At 43.8% G+C, this 17,802-nt stretch overlaps 2 protein-coding genes across 2 annotated transcripts; one reads left to right on the top strand and one right to left on the bottom strand.

Annotated features, from left to right (window-relative positions):
* The first annotated feature begins 672 nt into the window (after positions 1 to 672).
* Positions 673 to 2,146, top strand: LOC136449464 (uncharacterized). Its single transcript, XM_066449501.1, has one exon. It carries the CDS (start codon positions 829 to 831, stop codon positions 1,558 to 1,560), a length of 732 nt encoding a protein of 243 aa, XP_066305598.1. The 5' UTR covers positions 673 to 828; the 3' UTR covers positions 1,561 to 2,146.
* Positions 2,147 to 3,361: 1,215 nt separating this feature from the next.
* LOC136449463 (uncharacterized) lies at positions 3,362 to 13,952 on the bottom strand. Its single transcript, XM_066449500.1, has 13 exons — positions 13,435 to 13,952; positions 11,655 to 11,829; positions 11,354 to 11,437; positions 7,313 to 7,554; positions 6,984 to 7,227; positions 6,726 to 6,805; positions 6,535 to 6,619; positions 5,579 to 5,710; positions 5,370 to 5,483; positions 4,902 to 4,946; positions 4,348 to 4,429; positions 4,094 to 4,144; positions 3,362 to 4,002 (listed from the first exon to the last, which is right to left on the bottom strand). The coding sequence occupies exons 1-13, from the start codon at positions 13,671 to 13,673 to the stop codon at positions 3,914 to 3,916; spliced, it is 1,662 nt and encodes a 553-aa protein (XP_066305597.1). The 5' UTR covers positions 13,674 to 13,952; the 3' UTR covers positions 3,362 to 3,913.
* Positions 13,953 to 17,802: the final 3,850 nt, after the last annotated feature.

The following is a 17,802-nucleotide window of genomic DNA, read 5'->3' as shown; positions in this document are numbered from 1 at the left end:
CCAACTCAATTTTTTACTGTTGGGACCCGATCGATGGCATTTTATGTTCGTTCCCATGTACAGTATATCAAGGTTCTTTTGCCCTACCTTGTCTTAATTAGTCGTCGCTGATGTGCACGTAAGATGGACATCATACGTACGTCAGATGTGTATATCTGCACGCTCCATTAATTATTACCGTATGTTTAGTTTCTTGCCCCCTTTGGTAAGTCAAATAAAAAAACCAATGACCTCGTTCGCTTGACTGATAAGTTATGGCAGAAAGTATTGTTGACTGATTTATTGTGAGAGAAAAACATTATTCTAATTAAAAAAAGCTAAAAAATACAGATTATAAGATAATGCAAATGCAGGCTATTTTACCGTGCCGTGAGGAGCCTTTTTGCATATAAAGGCAGCTAGCGTTTTTTTTATTTCTCCCAGTAGTGCACAACACACATTCTTTAATTTAGAGTCTGTTTAAATAGACTAGGACTACCAACTAGTTCTGTTAATTTTTATAAATAAACCGGTGAACTAACAACTAGTCCATGACCAGTGGACTGGCAATTAATCCACCTGTTTAGATGCTTAGAGACTAAAAATGAGTCAACTAGATGTTAGTTCTATGGATCAAATATGACCTTAACTATATGATACACTAATGATCCGGCCGTCGTTACGTTAATTACCATCCCGTCTCACCTAGGCCTCTCCTCCCTATAAATAAACCCCAATAGAGTGGCAACTGATGCGCTAGCTACTGCTAGACTACGTACTGGCAGCGGTAGGCCGGTAGCGGTAGAAAAATCTTTGTAGCGGGAAGTGGAGACCTTTGTAGCGGGAACTATGGACTTGTCTAGCGTGATCCGGCCGGCGCTTCACCGGATCACGTCCACCTTTGCTTCCACCAACAGCAGCTACGGCGGCTTCATCTCCCGCGTGCTCAGCTTCACCGGCTCCTTCAACGACCGGACCAGCCTGCTGCACGAGCACGACGCCGAGCTCGGGCCCACGCAGACGGAGGAGGCCCGCTCCGCTCCTCCGCCGCCGCAAGCACCCGAGGCGGCGACGCTTGCTGCTTCATCGGTCACGACCGCGGCCAGCCACCCGTTCGACATCGAGGCGGGGACGACGCCGCTGGCCCCCACCGGTACCGCCCCCGAAGGACCGGCGGAGGGCCAGGAGGAGCCCGCTGCCACCGAGGTCGACGCGGAGTCGAGGCGCGTGGGCAAGAGCGTCCAGACCGTGTGCCTCTTCGCCGCGTCCGCCTCGCTCGTGCTGTTCGCCAACCTCCCCAACAACAAGCAGCAGCCCGGCGGCGCCGCGCCGCCGGCGTCGGCGGCGGTGGGGCTGCACGGCGGAGGAGCCGCCGCCGCCACTCTGCTGTACAGCGCCGACATGGCGTTCATCAGCCTCGGTTTCTTCTCGAGCCTGGGCCTGTCCATGTTCTCGATCGTGGCGAGGCCCGGCGAGGCGGCGGTGGCAAGGGTGCAGAAGTGGGGGATGGTGGTGGCCGTGGCGTCCGTGGTCGTGGCCTTCTCGCTGCGCGTGTGCATGATGCTCGCTGCCGCTGCGTAGTTGGAGTGGAGGCTGGCCGCGTGCGCGTGCATGGGGGCATCTCCTCGCCGCGCCGGTGGTGCCGCGCGTGACGCTCGCTGGCTCGATCGACGTACCCGACCCGGCCGGCCGGCCGTCACTGCGCGGCGGTGCGCAGACCGAGGCTTGGAGCGGTTCGGACGACGACGTGTGGACTTGACCTTGACTTGGGCGGAGGAGCTAGGATGCATTATAGGAGTATTTTGGAGCCATCACAATTCACAGTTAATTCCTGTTTAACGATTTGTGTGCAGTATTGGTGAATCCGTGTACGCGTGTGTACATAGAGAATTCACGTCGGCTTGCGGGTCGATCGGCCGCCGGCGTGGTGTACAGAAACTCATGTGTTAATAACTTTCCAATTGGATGCACCTCCGATCCGCGCTCTCATCATCGATGAAGAAGCCCCGGCCGGCCGGCACACTTCGATTTCGCCATGCGCGCCGCGCCGCACTTGCATATGTTCCCGGAACGGAATATGCCCAGGTCTCCGACCATCGCCATCGGTGCACGCATGCTTTTTGTTAGGGGTTAGAACATTCGGTGGATTATTCATGGAAACGTGCGTGCTGTCCTCTCCCAGCTGCTCGCTTCGCTTGTGGTCAAACTTGAAAACCTGACGTACTACTACGGACTACTACCGAGTTGTGGGCGCCAGTGAGCCGTACGATTCACCTTTGAAGTTTGGGGCCTTATTACCTACTGTAGCAAGCTCCAACTGAAAGCGAGGGGAAACCACATGATTAACGGATGCGAAAGGAGTAAAAATCATCAGCCAGAGTGCAAGGACGACTAGCTAATTACCTATAGTCCAGGCAGCGATAGATGCTTGCATGGCTCTGCCTTGACCTCCCTTTTGTCTAAGAGCGCACAATGCACGTGCCTGACGTCTATCAGAACCAGATTATCACCTTATTCTCCAAACAGATCGACTAACCAAGAATAAGTGCTTGGTTTACAAGCTCAAATTTCCATTTGCTACAGTGTCACACTCAGTCTCACACCACGGCCGGAAGCAAGAGCAGGGGTTGCTTTGACGGCGTGCGCGGTGGGCTCGGAACCCATAAGCTGGCCATCCTGTCAAGTCGATGGTTGGCGGCTGGCGCGTGAGAGGCCGTGTGCCTTGCGTCCATGGAACGAAGAGCAGGGTAGACATGCACACAGCACGACAACCACTTCAGAGCTGTCCGCCAGTCTGCTGCAGACGTACGCCGACGCCGACCATTTCACCGTCACCGATCAGTTTAGTAACCCATCCCCGTCGTACGTGCTCGGTGCTCCTAGTTTGATTTTGGAGGCTAAGCAGGGGCCCTGTTAAAGTTGCTTTGATAATCTTAAAACACCTTAGTTTTATTAGTTGTCGAAGATATGTGGTGGAATCTATCTGCCGATGAAACCAGTCAGAAAAAAAAAATCTATCCATCCAATTTTAGATGAATTGGCTAGCACATATATTTTATATTGCATATAGATTATATATTGAAAAAGAAAAGGAACAGGTAACGGTGAAAAGAAGAACGAGCTGCTGGGCTTCAACTAAAGATCATGGCCCAGCAACAAGCAATGCGCAGCAGGTGGATGTCCCGCCGCGCCCATCTCTAAACTGGCGTTGATGCTTGACCATGGTATTGGACACGTCGCAGCCAAATTTCGAGGCGGATGCACAGAGGCGCAGCGCAGCCCACTGCCTGCCTCCCTCTTTCCCTCCAATATCTTCTCGTCTCCGATCTGAATATATCGGATGAATCATATTTGATGTAATCTGGATCAGATATGCAGCATAGAAGTTAGATCGAACTTCGATCTCCAAAATATGTCGTTTTCCATACATCAATGAGAAATAGCAACTCTATAAAAGTATGTTCCTTGTAAATAGCTACAACTCTGCTAACAGAAACCCTACTTCAAATGGGAAAAATTCCTGATACATATCAAACACCAACAACAACACTAACTCACCCATGAGAATTCCTGCCGCAACAACATCATCTTATTTCCCTCCCATGATCAAATGTTAGCGGACCGGGAACTGCCACAAGAGAAGGCCGCAATTTGCTCTGCCAACCTGGGCAGCCAGCCGCAAGGTGCAATTTCTCCAAAAAAAACCTGCCCCCATGTCTGATGAGCCCTTAGTACATGGGACCTTTGTTAAAGTCTGTGGCATTACTATTTTACAACTAGAAACTTTGGTGGATCTCTACAAACCCCTTGCCCACGATTTAGAAAGCAGAAACCTGGCTAAAAATGAGCAGGTTGTCCAGCTGGAGCCACGTCATCCAGGCATTTGCATGCTGATTTAGTTCGGAAAGTTGCTGAGGACAAACAGCACTGCAGGTTAGGGAATCATTGGATCACCAGATGAAACTGTGTGCATATGTGTGTCCCTCCCGTTAGGTTCCATGGGAGAATCCATGCCTGGTGGACCTGAGATTGATAATTTATCAAATATAAGATAAGAGCAGATGCAGGATGTGATCAAAATAGAGGTTACATGTCACTGGCAGAAGTATGTTACCGAATATCGAACCAATGGAAGGCCTCGTTAGAGATGAATTCCTTTGCAGATCTGCATGCATTTATAGTTTCAGTCTTTCAGTTCAGAAGTAACATTAGAGCATAATGTCCATTTAGATGCCATTGACACCTAGGCATGTAAATACTGGTAATTCAATGGAACATTATTAAGGTTTCTGAAAAAATGACTGCTTGCAGAATTCAACACGCAACTTCTTGATAAGTACCGATGTCATAAGGATTAAGGAGACAAACCTGAAATTTTTATTGCTTTCACTGCATCAAAGTTTTTGTATGTATACCCCACAAAGCTAAGATCTTTGGAGTTTAGCATCATCTGGATTTATTCCATAAAAGATACATAAGGTTGAGAATGCAAAGGGAAAAAAAAAATAGATGTATATGTCTAAGACGAAATGAACATAAATTCTACTAAGACAGGCAGGTGATTTTAAATTTGAGGTAACTGGTGCAAAAAAACATTTCTAAATAGCAGCTTATATAACCATTGTTAGGCAACGGATTAATCCTATACCTTACAGCAGTAATACTAGTATGATCTACTGTTTTGTACTTCTACAATACGTAAGAATACGGATAGTCCAGTATAAACACTATCCACCTAATTTTCTCATGACAGCTTGTATCAACATGAATAGAGGGTGTGAGACAATCATAATCTGATGAAAAATAAACTCAGGAAAACAGTTACACGGCACACTAGCAAGCTGGAATGCAAAAAAATGATGAACTTTAGAGCTTCAGTGTTTTTTTTACGCTAGTTTCTGAATCTGAATGTACAAGCATACCTTTCTTGAAGGCCCAGAGCCTGATTTGGCTGGAGGATTTTCCAACTGCCGCAGAGAATAATGAAAGTAAGTTGGAGAAACATGATTCATGAGCTAACAACAAAAATATACAAGAAAGTAAAAAATAGTGCCAAGCTCAGAAAGAAGAAACTTTGGCATCCATATAGTCAAGCACATACGAACAAAAAACATAGTTACACACAGCCTCGTACATGAAAATATTTAAATGTTCCTTGAAGATGAAATAAAATGCAAGAAAATCAATCAAATAATACCAGCGGCCTCTTTCAATTAATTACTTGCCATATTCTGAAGGCAATAGTTTGTTGATTGACAAAGTTTACAGTTTGAAGAACCCAAAGCAGGAACAAGAGTAATCCTATCACTGTAGCTTCAGATTGACTTAAGTGTACAATTTAAAGAATTGTAGAGCAGTAAAAAAATTTAAGTGCAAAGTGATTCACTTACTTCCTCAAATTTCATGAAATTCTGTGTATCCAGTTCATCGTTTACTTGAGGCTTAAATGCTGCTTCCATTTCATAAAGTTTATCCCATGCAACTCCTCGGAACCAAGGATGTGCCTAATTGTAAAGGAGAACATTTAGTAAACATAGCAAAAACACAGTAAACAAGACATTAACTATATAAGTTAAAAAAAATCTGTGACAGGCACTACCTTTATTTGATCTGCCCCTGCACTGCCAATCCTGTGGTCAACATCACATAATAACCGACAAATGAGATCTCTTGCTTCATTTGACAACTTTGCATCCTCAGGAAATTTCAAATGGTTTCTCCAGTGCACAATCTAGAAAAATGGGAAAAAAGATATCAGTGTAACACTCTAAAAAAGGCAGGATAAGCTTGCAATTATTCATGAGGTTGATGTGCAAGAATGGTAAACATGTTGTATATCCCTACAATGGAAGACAACAAAGAAAAACCCCACTCAGATTTCTTTATTTTTTATGAATCATATCTGATTATGAGGTCAAAAGAACCATGTCAGTTCTATCATAGGCTATTGAATCTATGCATAAATTTTCAGTTTAGCAGAATGATACAGTGCTGTTTAGTAGTATGCATCAAAATCTATCTTGCATTCATTACATATTTCCAAGAAACTGCAGAAAACATCATTTATGGCTGAGATTTGCAACTTCGATAAGTTGTCATGAATGTTAATATTACTGGGACTTGATTTCCCTAATGACCCAGCTTGAAGCTAACCTATTAGACAATATCCATAAACTGATTGAGTAGACTAAGCTCTATAAGATGCAGGTATGCAGTGGCTGTAATTAGGTATCACCTCACAGCATCAGCTAAAAAGACTAAGAAATAAAGCAGTTTTCTGTGCTAACTTAGCCTTATTTTGATGAGAAGCCTATAAGCTACGCTAAGCCAAATACTTCCTCCGTTCCAAATTATAAGTCGCTTTGACTTTTTTGGTACATCCATTTTGCTATGCATCTAGATATAATAATATGTCAAGATACATAGCAAAATGGATGAACCAAAAAAGTCAAAGTGGCTTATAATTTGGAACGGAGGGAGTAACACTCAGCAAACTATATATTAAGAAGATAAAACGATAGAACTGAACCAAAGAAACACCAATGAAAAACAAACCTTTCGGCATGTAGTTATTGGATCATCAGCGTAAAATGGTGGATACCCAACTAGCATCTCATACATGATCGCGCCCAGAGACCACCTGGGAATAAAACAGAGAACAATTAATACCAGTTATTAAAATTGAAGACACATATAAGCGCCTCGACATTAACTAGACTATATAAACATTATTCCAATAAAGTTACCAATCGCATTCCATTCCATATCCCTTCTTTAGCAGAACCTCTGGAGCAATATAATCCGGTGTCCCAACAGTTGAGAATGCCTGCATAAACATAAATTCAAAGTAAGAAAAGCTAATAAGAAGCAATCATGTTGTACATTGTACATACAGAGTATCAATTCTCTTCCTGGTAAGGAATCGCTACGAGATATTATCCAAGCAAAATAAAAATCATAAAGATTGATGCAATCCCCAATAGGTAAACTGTACATATGTATACCAGTTTTCTCCTGTTCATCTGCCAGTGTTGAAGCTGTTCGTGCTGACTTCTCCATCTTCTACCATTTGCTGTATCCAACGAAGAACTATCAATATCCATTGATTCCCTCAAGTTGTCATCACCCATGGGTTCATCTTCATTCAAAGTTGAGAGCTTCGAACAATCAATTGGCTTGCACAGCCCAAAATCTGATAGCTTCATGTGACCATTCTTATCTAGAAGCAAATTATCAGGCTTAATATCTCTGCAATGAAAACAAACCAAACATATAAATCAGCAAAATGGTAGAACCACAATACATTAGGTGCCTTTAAACAAAGATATGTAACCTGTGGATGTAGTTATGTTTATGGATGGATTCAATAGCAAGAATTGTCTCAGCAATGTAGAATCGCGCCACATGTTCAGTCAAGGTATCCTCTCTCATGAGAAGGGTCATGATATCACCACCAGGGAGGTACTCCATAATAAGGTAAAGGTACTCGGTGTCTTGGAAAGAATAGTAAAGCTTCACAATGCAGTGACTAGCAACTTCTGCCAACAAGTTTCTTTCAGCTCTAACATGTTCCACCTAATAGAGATAATAACAAAGAACTCCATTAACTCAACTCTCGAATAATGGACACCAATTATTCTTTTATGGTCATTTGAAAAACATCAGAGTAATTTTGATTTCATCGCAATCAATGCAGCAGGGACTTGATTAGTCAATTTTTAAATGGTCTCTTGAAAAACATCAAAGTGATTCTGATAAAAAAGAGCTTTCATCGCAAACAAAACAGCAGGGCCTTTAATAGCAAACATCATGTCCTAAATGGTTAGATCTCAAGCTAGTAAATTTTCTTTAGCAGACTGATCTAAAGCATTGTCAAGGCAAATTTCTAAGGAGAGATTTTGACAACTATGATGCAGCACTTCATATGTGATTTTATTAAACATAATAGAATTGAACAACAATGACAGGTTCATCTGAGAAACATTTGCGGGGTTCATCCAAATAAAATCAAGTCTTCGCCTGATCTCAAACAAAGTTCATGGTCACTGAATTAAGAAAATGAAAAACATGTCAACTAAATGGATAATTCAGAAAAAATCCTCTGGATAGTAAAATATTGCGACTAAGATAGAGCTCAGAAAAATTGAAACATAATAGAATTGAACAACAATGACAGGTTCATCTGAGAAACATTTGCGGGGTTCATCCAAATAAAATCAAGTCTTCGCCTGATCTCAAACAAAGTTCATGGTCACTGAATTAAGATAATGAAAAACATGTCAACTAAATGGATAATTCAGTAAAAAAACCTCTGGATGGTAAAATATAGCGACTAAGATAGAGCTCAGAAAAATTGACCCTTGCAGCACTAGTGCTTTCAATTTCATGGTTCTCTCACACATCATTTTATAGCTATATCAACAAAAAGAAGTTCAAACAGTTATAAATTAATGTTTTTGATGAGAGAAACAATGGTCTTGAACGTAATTAGTGCGTATGCCCCCCAAGTAGGCCTCGACGAGAGTGCTAAGAGACAGTTCTGGGAAGACTTAGATGGTCTGGTTAGAGCTATACCTAGTAGTGAGAAGCTTTTTATAGGAGGAGATCTTAATGGGCATGTAGGTACTACAAGCGCAGGTTTCGAGGCAGTTCATGGAGGTTTTGGGTATGGTAGTAGGAATCAGGAGGGGGAGGAAGTTCTGGACTTCGCGATAGCTTTTGACCTGATGATAGCCAACACTTTCTTTAGAAAGAGAGAATCTCATCTAGTGACCTTCAGTAGCGGACAACACTGTAGCCAGATTGACTTTGTCCTCGCAAGAAGAAAGGACAAACGAGCATGCTTGGATTGCAAGGTGATACCAGGGGAGTGTGTTGTTTCTCAACATAAGCTTTTGGTGGCAGATTTTCGTTTTCAGGTGCGTGCCCGTAGGGATAAACAAGCTAAGATTGAAAGAATACAGTGGTGGAAACTGAAAGGGGAGACGTCAGAGGTATTTAGGGAAAGGGTTATCAAAGAGGGCTCTTGGAAGGAAGAAGACGACATAAACAATATGTGGGACAAGATGGCAACCAACATTCGGAAGGTAGCCTCAGAGGTGTGTGGAGTAACCAAAGGAAGGGGACGCGAGGCTAAAGATACTTGGTGGTGGAACGAGGAAGTCCAAATGGCTATTAAGGAGAAGAAAAAATGCTGTAGACGCTTGTACCATGACAGGAGTGTGGACAACATAGAGAAGTACAAGGTGGCAAAGAAGACTGCAAAGCGAGCTGTAAGTGTGGCAAAGGGTAGAGCGTACGAGGATCTTTACCAACATTTGAGTACGAAGGAAGGAGAGAAGGACATCTATAGGATGGCTAGGGTTCGTGAGAGAAAGACACGGGACTTCAACAAGTTAAGTGCATTAAGGATGAAAGAGAGCATCTCTTGGTAAAGGAGGATGAGATCCGACATCGATGGCAAGAGTATTTTGACAAATTGTTCAATGGTGAGAATATGGACACAACCTTTCAGTTGGATGACTCTTTTGATGACACCAATAGGCGCTTTGTGCGGAGAATCCAAGAATCTGAGGTCAGAGAGGCGTTGAAAAGGATGAAAGGAGGTAAGGCGATGGGACCGGATGGTATCCCAATCGAGGTGTGGAGATGCCTCGGGGACATAGCTGTAGTATGGTTAACCAAGCTGTTCAACCATATTTTTCGATCGAACAAGATGCCTGATGAGTGGAGGAGAAGTATATTGGTACCGATCTACAAGAATAAAGGGGATATTCAAAGTTGTACAAATTACCGGGGAATTAAGTTGATGAGCCATACTATGAAGTTATGGGAGAGAGTTATCGAGCATCGCTTAAGAGCAATAACGCGGGTCTCTATGAACCAATTTGGTTTCATGCCCGGAAGGTCAACCATGGAAGCCATTTTCTTAATAAGACAAGTTATGGAGCGATATAGGGAGAAGAAGAAGGACCTACATATGGTTTTTATTGACTTGGAGAAGGCTTATGATAAATACCAAGGAATGTTATGTGGTGGGCTTTGGACAAACATAAAGTCCCAACGAAGTACGTCGGGCTCATTAAGGACATGTACAGCAATGTTGTGACTAGAGTTCGAACAAGCGATGGAGACACGGATGACTTCCCGATTAGGATAGGACTACATCAAGGGTCAGCTTTGAGCCCTTATTTGTTTGCTTTAGTGATGGATGAGGTCACAAGGGACATACAAGGGGACATCCCTTGGTGTATGCTTTTCGCGGACGATGTAGTGCTAGTTGATGAAAGCCGGACAGGAGTGAATCAGAAACTGGAGTTATGGCGGGAGACTTTGGAGTCCAAAGGTTTTAGACTTAGTAGAACTAAAACTGAGTATATGAGATGTGACTTCGGCACTACTACTCGGGAGGAGGAAGATGTTAGTTTGGAAGGTCAAGTAGTGCCTAGGAAGGATACCTTTCGATATTTAGGATCAATGCTACAGAGGGACGGGGATATTGATGAAGATGTTAGCCATAGAATCAAAGCAGGGTGGATGAAGTGGCGGCAAGCGTCTGGTGTCCTATGTGACAAAAGGGTACCACAGAAGCTAAAAGGCAAGTTTTATAGGACGGCGATTAGACCTGCTATGTTGTATGGTACAGAATGTTGGCCTACGAAAAGACGACATATTCAACAGCTAAGTGTCGCGGAAATGCGTATGTTGCGTTGGATTTGCGGTCATATAAGAAGGGATCGAGTTCGGAACGATGATATACGTGAGAGATTAGGGGTAGCACCAATTGAAAAAAAAGCTTGTCCAACACCGGTTGAGATGGTTTGGACATGTGCAACGGAGACCTCCAGATGCACCGGTGCGTAGTGGAATCCTAAGTCAGGATAGTAACGTGAAGAGAGGCAGAGGAAGACCGAAGTTGACTTGGGTAGAGGCAATAAAATGAGACTTGAAAGGATGGAATATACCCAAAGACTTAGCCTTAGATAGGAGTGCTTGGAAGATAGCTATTCACGTGCCTGAACCTTGATTGCTTCTGTTGGGTTTCAACTCTAGCCTACCCCAACTTGTTTGGGACTTAAAGGCTTTGTTGTTGTTGTTGTTGTTGATGAGAGAAACAATGGGATGTGGGCTTCTCTTACGCAGGAAACTAACCTAAATGACGCATTATTTATTCTACTGATTCATTATTTCACTGTCTGTTGGTTGTCAGAGATAGGATACAAGTATACTAAATGAAAAGGAACTCACAGAATAGAAAAGGCACTTTCACATAATATTTTCAATCAGGTACGTAGATGAAACATAAACCAGTCAATAGAGCCATTATAACTCCAAAACAGAAATCGAAAATAGCCAGAAATGCAAGCTATCTTACTTGCCCCCTGACAACCATATCAGACTTCTTGAGTTTTTTCATTGCATAAATGTTGCCAGAGGTCTTCTCTCGACACAATCGAACCTGTCATATACATTATGAACAGCACAAAATTACTCAGTAATAAGTTATTAAAGGTAAATGCAACAGTTGCCACATCTCAAAGAGAATATGTCTAGCTTTCCCTAGAGTTTAAGCATTTTTTGACATAGAAAATTAGTGCAACTAACTAACTTCACTGCCATAAATAGTCACATAGGTACATGTGGAGAAGTATATGACAGAAATTCAGTTTGCAGACCTCTCCAAAAGCACCTCTCCCAATAATAGTAAGCAGTTCAAAGTCATCCACACAAATCTTGTGCCTTTTAAGTCGCATGTATTCAGTTTCCTTCCTCTCAAGATCTTTCATTAAATTGATTTGCTGCTCCTTGGGAACTTGAGAAGAGGCTAGCTGTCTCTCCAATCTAAAGCGCCTGCAATGCATTACATTTTGTAAGTGATAAGATGTGAATAAAAGATGCACCCTCTTCAAATAAAGGTCATAAACTCATGATCTCAGGGTAAAAGGCAATCTGATTACAATAAATTGGAATGTCAGAGAATAAGGCCAACAAATAACAATATCACAATCAAGCACCATAGGTAGTAGGTCATAAATCAATGGCATGCTTAGTATAATAAAAGACCAATGTATGAAAAGTGTGTCTCCATGATACATACTCCCTCCATTTCAGGAAACTTGATGTTTTAGCTCTTGGGCAAAAGATTTGGTACATATCAGCTTGAGATTGCAGTCTGCACATGCCTCCATGCATTTCTCTAATGAGGGGCTTATTCATTCATTAGTATGGCTTGGGTAATTTCCATTGGGCACTAATCTATCCTAAAAATCCTAAAACATCAAGTTTTTTTTGGGCGGAGTTAGTATATATGTATAGATAATAATTCTACTTCATTACATATCCATTTAATAGTTCAGGAATGTATTAATACAGCTGGCATCTGATGCATTGTTTCCATGTCAACAAAAAGGGAAACAGGGATCAACTATTCCCCTAGGTAAAAAAGGAAAGGTAAGCCAAAGCTGTAAATGTTGTGATGTACATTAATGAGTGATTGCCAAAAGATAATTTCTAGAATGATTAATAGAACAAGTGTGTTTTAAAGAGTCTGCATCATCATCCACTGCCTATTAATGGAAAGACCATGAGAAATGAGAATGCCCAAATAGTCCACTCTCAGTTCACAAGCAGCAGGAAACATGTTCTAGTTACACCGAAACTATCAGTCTGATTGTGATTTGAAACAAACACAAACAACTCCAACTACACACTATCAAACAAAAAATGGGGGGAAACAAAAGGAGCACGTCCGACAAACTTTTGCGTCACTTCAGCTCCTCTAGGTCAAAGGCAATCGCAGTGCTGCCACATTGGTTTTTGCTCAATTGTCATCTAACAAGCTTCTCAACAACAACACCCCAGGCACGCGGTGAGCCAAACAGCGGTGAGCACTAGAAGCTCAGCGTAACAGCTCTTAGCGCCAAAAAAACTACTCCATGCAAGCAATTTGAACTAATTTTGCCTGATGTATTTAGCAGACGCTAAGCATTCAAAAACAGCTAGTGCAACAAGCTCGCCGGTCCTCCTCGTGCTGGAACTATCAATCATCCCTAAACCATGCGACGCGGGCATCAGGACCTCAAATTGCAGGCAGAGGTGTCCTATACCGCTGCACTACACCACAGTAGTGCACTGAAACACCTACTGCATCACGCTACTCTAGAACTTCTGAAGTCATGGCCACCAGGCTACTAGTGCTAGTACACGGTGCCCTGCATTCCAGAAGAAAGCAGCCAAAAGCTGGCGCCGAAAATCAGCAGCCCGGACGGGCAAGCTCCAGCGGCGCGAGCTCGGACGACGGCCAACCCCAGCTCAGGCCCCTCGATCGAGCTCGCAGCGCGCGAGATCTAGCCCAGCCGCCCCCGCGCGCGAGCAAGCAGCAGCTCCAATTGGCGGCCGGCCGTGGCCGCGGGCGTGTGGGGGAGGAGATCGGATCAGCAGGGCCGGTACGGTTACCTCTCCTTGCGATCCTGGATGGTCTTCGTCTGCGAGCGGTAGTGGTTCTCGATGAACTTCTTCGCGGCGGCGACGCGCTCCATGGTGAGGGTGGACCCCACCGCCTCGGCGGGCGCGTCCGCGTCCGCCCCCGCCCCCGCCTCCGCTTCCCCTTCCCCTTCCTCCGCCACCGCCGCGAGCGGCTCGGCGGCGGCGGGGATCGCCGCCGCGGCCGGCGCGTCCGCCATCTCGCTCTCCATCCCCCCACACCCCACACCACCCCCTGCACCGCTGGCAGTCCCTCTCTCTCTCTCTAGCTGTCCCTGTCTCTCTCTCTCTCTCTTCCCTCAGCGCAGGCGCAGCGGCTGTGTATTCTCTCTCTCTCCTTTTTGCCCCTCGGTGTCTGGGCCTCTCTCTATGGGGGGGCGATGATGCTTGTCGCAAGCGCGCGCGCGGGCCGCTTATGTACAGCGCAGGATCGCGTTAAACTAACCGGGTTTTTCGTGGTAGGTTAGAGGGAAAATATGAAATGGGGGAGAGCAAGGCCTGAGCGTAAGCGAGCTCGGTGGTCCACGAATAGAAGAAGGCTGGAGGCAGGTGCGCAAGTGGGTAGTACAGTTTCCAGCTGGAGTTATTTTTTTTTCTTTTTTTAGTTTTTGTCATTGCTTGCGCTGAGCGATCTCTTCTGTCATGTCTGACGGTGTGCTCGTGTGGAGGACGAGCTGTGTTTAGGTATTTTGCACGTAAAAATTCTCAAAAATGCCTGTCGATCTCAGGAGCCGCACGCGCCTGCGTGCTTTGGAGTTTTCGATCCGATGAATGAATTGCGAATGGGGACACACGTCATGTGCTATGGTTTTCAAAACTATAAATTTTATGCATCTAAACACTTTATTTATATCACTCCAATACTAAAATACTTCATAAAATCGTGATATATATTTTTTAAAACTCTAAAAGCACTCTGAATCAAACGAGACTTTTAGACTTGGACTTGGAGATTAACAGGATATGGGTTCTGGACCTGAAGCAGCATGGCCGGGTCAAAGTTTTTCACGGTGTTGGTCGGGCACGTCCGCACGTGGTCCGTGGCCGGTGGCCTTCCCCGGTTCGCCTCTCTGAGCGTCATCATGTGTCCCGTTCGGCCGTGTCCAACACTGCACATGGGAAGCCCATGCATTGGCTGATCTCCCAGTAAAAATAATGGCGGTTTTCTTTTGTTTTCCTTTTTCAATGAGTGCGGTGAGAGTGAGTATGTAACTGACGCCCGGATACGTAGTTAGCCATGATTATCGTATGATGGAAACCCTCGATTGTTTGCAGCAAGCAAGCAAAAAATGGCGGGATCGATCTCTGATCCTCTTGCAGAAACGGAAAGTGATAATTGTTACAAGCATGCTTCAGTAATTATGTCTTGCTCTATATATCTATCTATATCCACTTATTATCCTCTTTGCCTGGCCGGCCATGCTGAATCTGGCACGAGCTTGAGAGCACCGGCACCGGTCCGCGATGATGGAGCTCGCCGACGGCGGCCGACGGGGCGCGTACGGGCCAGGTACGGCGCGGCAGATCGATGGCGTGCTGTCGTGTCGGTCGAGGCCACGTCGTTGTCGAACGGGGCCGGCAGCCTGCCTTTTTCATGGCTTCACTTCACGCGCTGCTTCACCTGCAGTCCTGAACGAATTGCTCGGAGCCGGATCCAGTCGGTCGGTCGGTCACCGCTTGCGCTCGGCCATGATCGTACGACGTGGCACGTACTAGTGGCGTCGAGGCAACCCAGGCAGCAACCGCCGGCCGGGTTGACTTGCAGGTTCTGATGCTGACCACAACACGTCTGGATCTGCTGCCACCGAGATCGAGAGAAGTCAAGTGCCGGCCAGGAATCGCAGGGGAATTTCCCAGGTGTTTTTGTTTTCGTTGCGTTGCGTTGCATTTTCGACGAGCGACAGGGAGCAACAATTACAAGGAACCTATCGATAATGACATCGCCGCTCGCTAGCCGGTCCAAACAGTGCAGCACTCGCTGTTATACGTTTAGGATTCATCTAGGCGTAGGTGTAGTACTGAAGGTGAACTGTTTACTTATCGATTCAAATCGAGTAACGGTGAACTTAGAACAAGGAGGTAGAGAGAGTAGAGAGGTCATACCTTCGGGCTTGGCGGATGAGGTAAAGGAGGAAGTAGCCGCCATGGCAGCGGGTACGTAGTGCGGGCGGTGAAGTCCGGCGCAGTGGTGGCCATGCAGAGGCGGCGATGAAGTCGGTGGCGACTTCCCGTCGCTGGTAGCACCCTCTCTCTAGATCGGTTAGGGTTAGGGAATGGTCGGTGGGGCGCCTGGTAGCTCAGAGAAACCTTATGCCTTGTGCCCCGGCCCCCACCTCTCTTTTATGGTGTTGTGCGACGGGGGGTCACCAACCATGGAGCGGTTGGACGTCCCTGGTCAGGGCGCGGATCCAAGGGCCCAATTGGCCAATTGGTGGAGATCAAACTAACATTCTCCCCCTTATCTCACCTTATGACTTAAACTTAACTTTCTTTTTTCTTTTTTCCATTCCATCACAGATCAGTGCATAGAGCGTGCCTTCATCGTCAAGATCAGTTGCCATTAGATTTAACGGCTACAATGCACCTCTCTGTTTTGAAATATATACTCAACTAGGCCCTTAGTATCCAGAAATCATAGGCTTTTCCATAAACCCATGTCGACTGTGTATTCTCTGAACGCACTGGGTGGTAAGTCTTTAGTAAGCGGATCCGTAAATACTTGCTCAGTATTTATTTACTCAATGCTTTCAAAATGATTCTGGATTTTCTCCTTTACAACATATACTACTATCTAGAGACTTATTTTTAACCCATAAATGAATTTCTACAGGTGGCATCCTTATTTTCTTTTCTTCCACGACAAAACCTTTTGGGTTATGCCATGTTAATGTTTTCATAGAAATCCCCGATGAGGAATGTCGTCTTTACATCCATCTGATATATTTCTAAATCGTAATATGTCATGAACACCATTATGATTCTAAAGAATCCTTGCATGAGACTAGAGAGAAAACTCTCATTGTAATATTTTTATTCTCTTTGCATAAAGCATATTGCTACAAGTCGTGTTTTATATCTTTCTATATTTTCTTTGAAGTCACATTTTGTATTGTAGACCCATTAACAGCCTATTGTTTTTGCTCCATTAGAAATTACTTCTAAGTCCCAAACATCATTGATATTCATCGAATTCATTTTAACTTTATATCTTTCTACATTCACTTTAGAGTCACATTTTGTCTTCTAGACCCATTAACAGCCTACTGTTTTGGCTTCATTAGGAATTACTTTTAAGTCTCAAAAATCGTTGATATTCATCTAATTTATTTCAACTTCTATAGCTTCTTGCTATTTAAACGAGTAAACGCTTCTCATAACTTCTTTAAATGAGGTGGAATCAACCTTCATTTGAATTTCTTTACTAACATAGACTTCATAGTCATTGAAAAAACTGGTTTACTAATTCTTTAAGACCTTCTGGGGTCTCATCTACTGGCACTTTTCATATGGGGTTGTTGTTGCTCTTCATTGCCAAGAGACAATTGATTCTACAGGCTTCTGTATTACAAGATCCTTATTTACATTATTCATCTTCTTCGAAAAGCCAACAACAGGTGTTGTATAAGTCATACAATATCAATAGGTATTGAGAGATTCGTTGTTTTTAAATCACTGAAGTGGGCATGTTGTCCCGCTTCTCTTCAAGTCTTAGGTCTCTACATACCTCTATATATCATGCTCTCCCAGATCTTTCCATCTTTTCTAAAGATAGTGTATCTTCAAATATCTTATTTTGGGTTTAATCCGTTAAAATTTTATATGGCGCTTTAAGCGCCACCTTAACATCTTTGAGACTAACTACGCTATTTTTCTATCGGAACTTTAAAAGATTAGCTATTTCTCTATTTATGGGTATCATTGTTGTAACCGTTGTACTCCTCCAACGGTCTTTATCTCGCTCTTAATGAAGAGTATCTTTCTTAATTAATCTTTATCTCACTCTTAATGAAGAGTATTTTTCTTAATTGATCTTAATACTCTCCCCCTCGAAATATAGCATGATCTTTACTGTCATAATTTCGATAACTATTCAGAAAACCTATGAACGATGAGACATATATAACTTACTTGATTCACATGATTATGCCATGAGAACATAGTTATATCTTGATCCGTTTAGGAGTACACTTTTTTCATTCACTTTAAAAACTCAACAAGGTCTTTCATTAGCAGTACTTTTGAAAGTCACGCTTGCATCTTTTCTTATCCTTTGGTTAGTATTGATTGTGCCGATACATTTCTATTGTGCCATGGTCAACACTAAGATAGCATAAGAGCTAT

The sequence above is a fragment of the Miscanthus floridulus genome, chromosome 5 (assembly GCF_019320115.1).
Source record: "Miscanthus floridulus cultivar M001 chromosome 5, ASM1932011v1, whole genome shotgun sequence".
NCBI lineage: Eukaryota > Viridiplantae > Streptophyta > Magnoliopsida > Poales > Poaceae > Miscanthus > Miscanthus floridulus.
The sequence above is the reverse complement of the archived record's forward strand: the minus strand, read 5'-3'. Positions and strand labels throughout refer to the sequence as shown.

Coding starts and splice junctions, on each gene's coding strand:
- LOC136449463 (XM_066449500.1), bottom strand. CDS start 13,673: ATGGAGAGCGAGATGGCGGACGCGCCGGCCGCGGCGGCGATCCCCGCC. Junction 7,228..7,312: donor AAACATAACTACATCCACAG/GTTACATATCTT, acceptor TTTTCATTGCAG/AGATATTAAGCCTGATAATT. Junction 4,430..4,901: donor GCTCTGGGCCTTCAAGAAAG/GTATGCTTGTAC, acceptor GAATAAATCCAG/ATGATGCTAAACTCCAAAGA.
- LOC136449464 (XM_066449501.1), top strand. CDS start 829: ATGGACTTGTCTAGCGTGATCCGGCCGGCGCTTCACCGGATCACGTCC.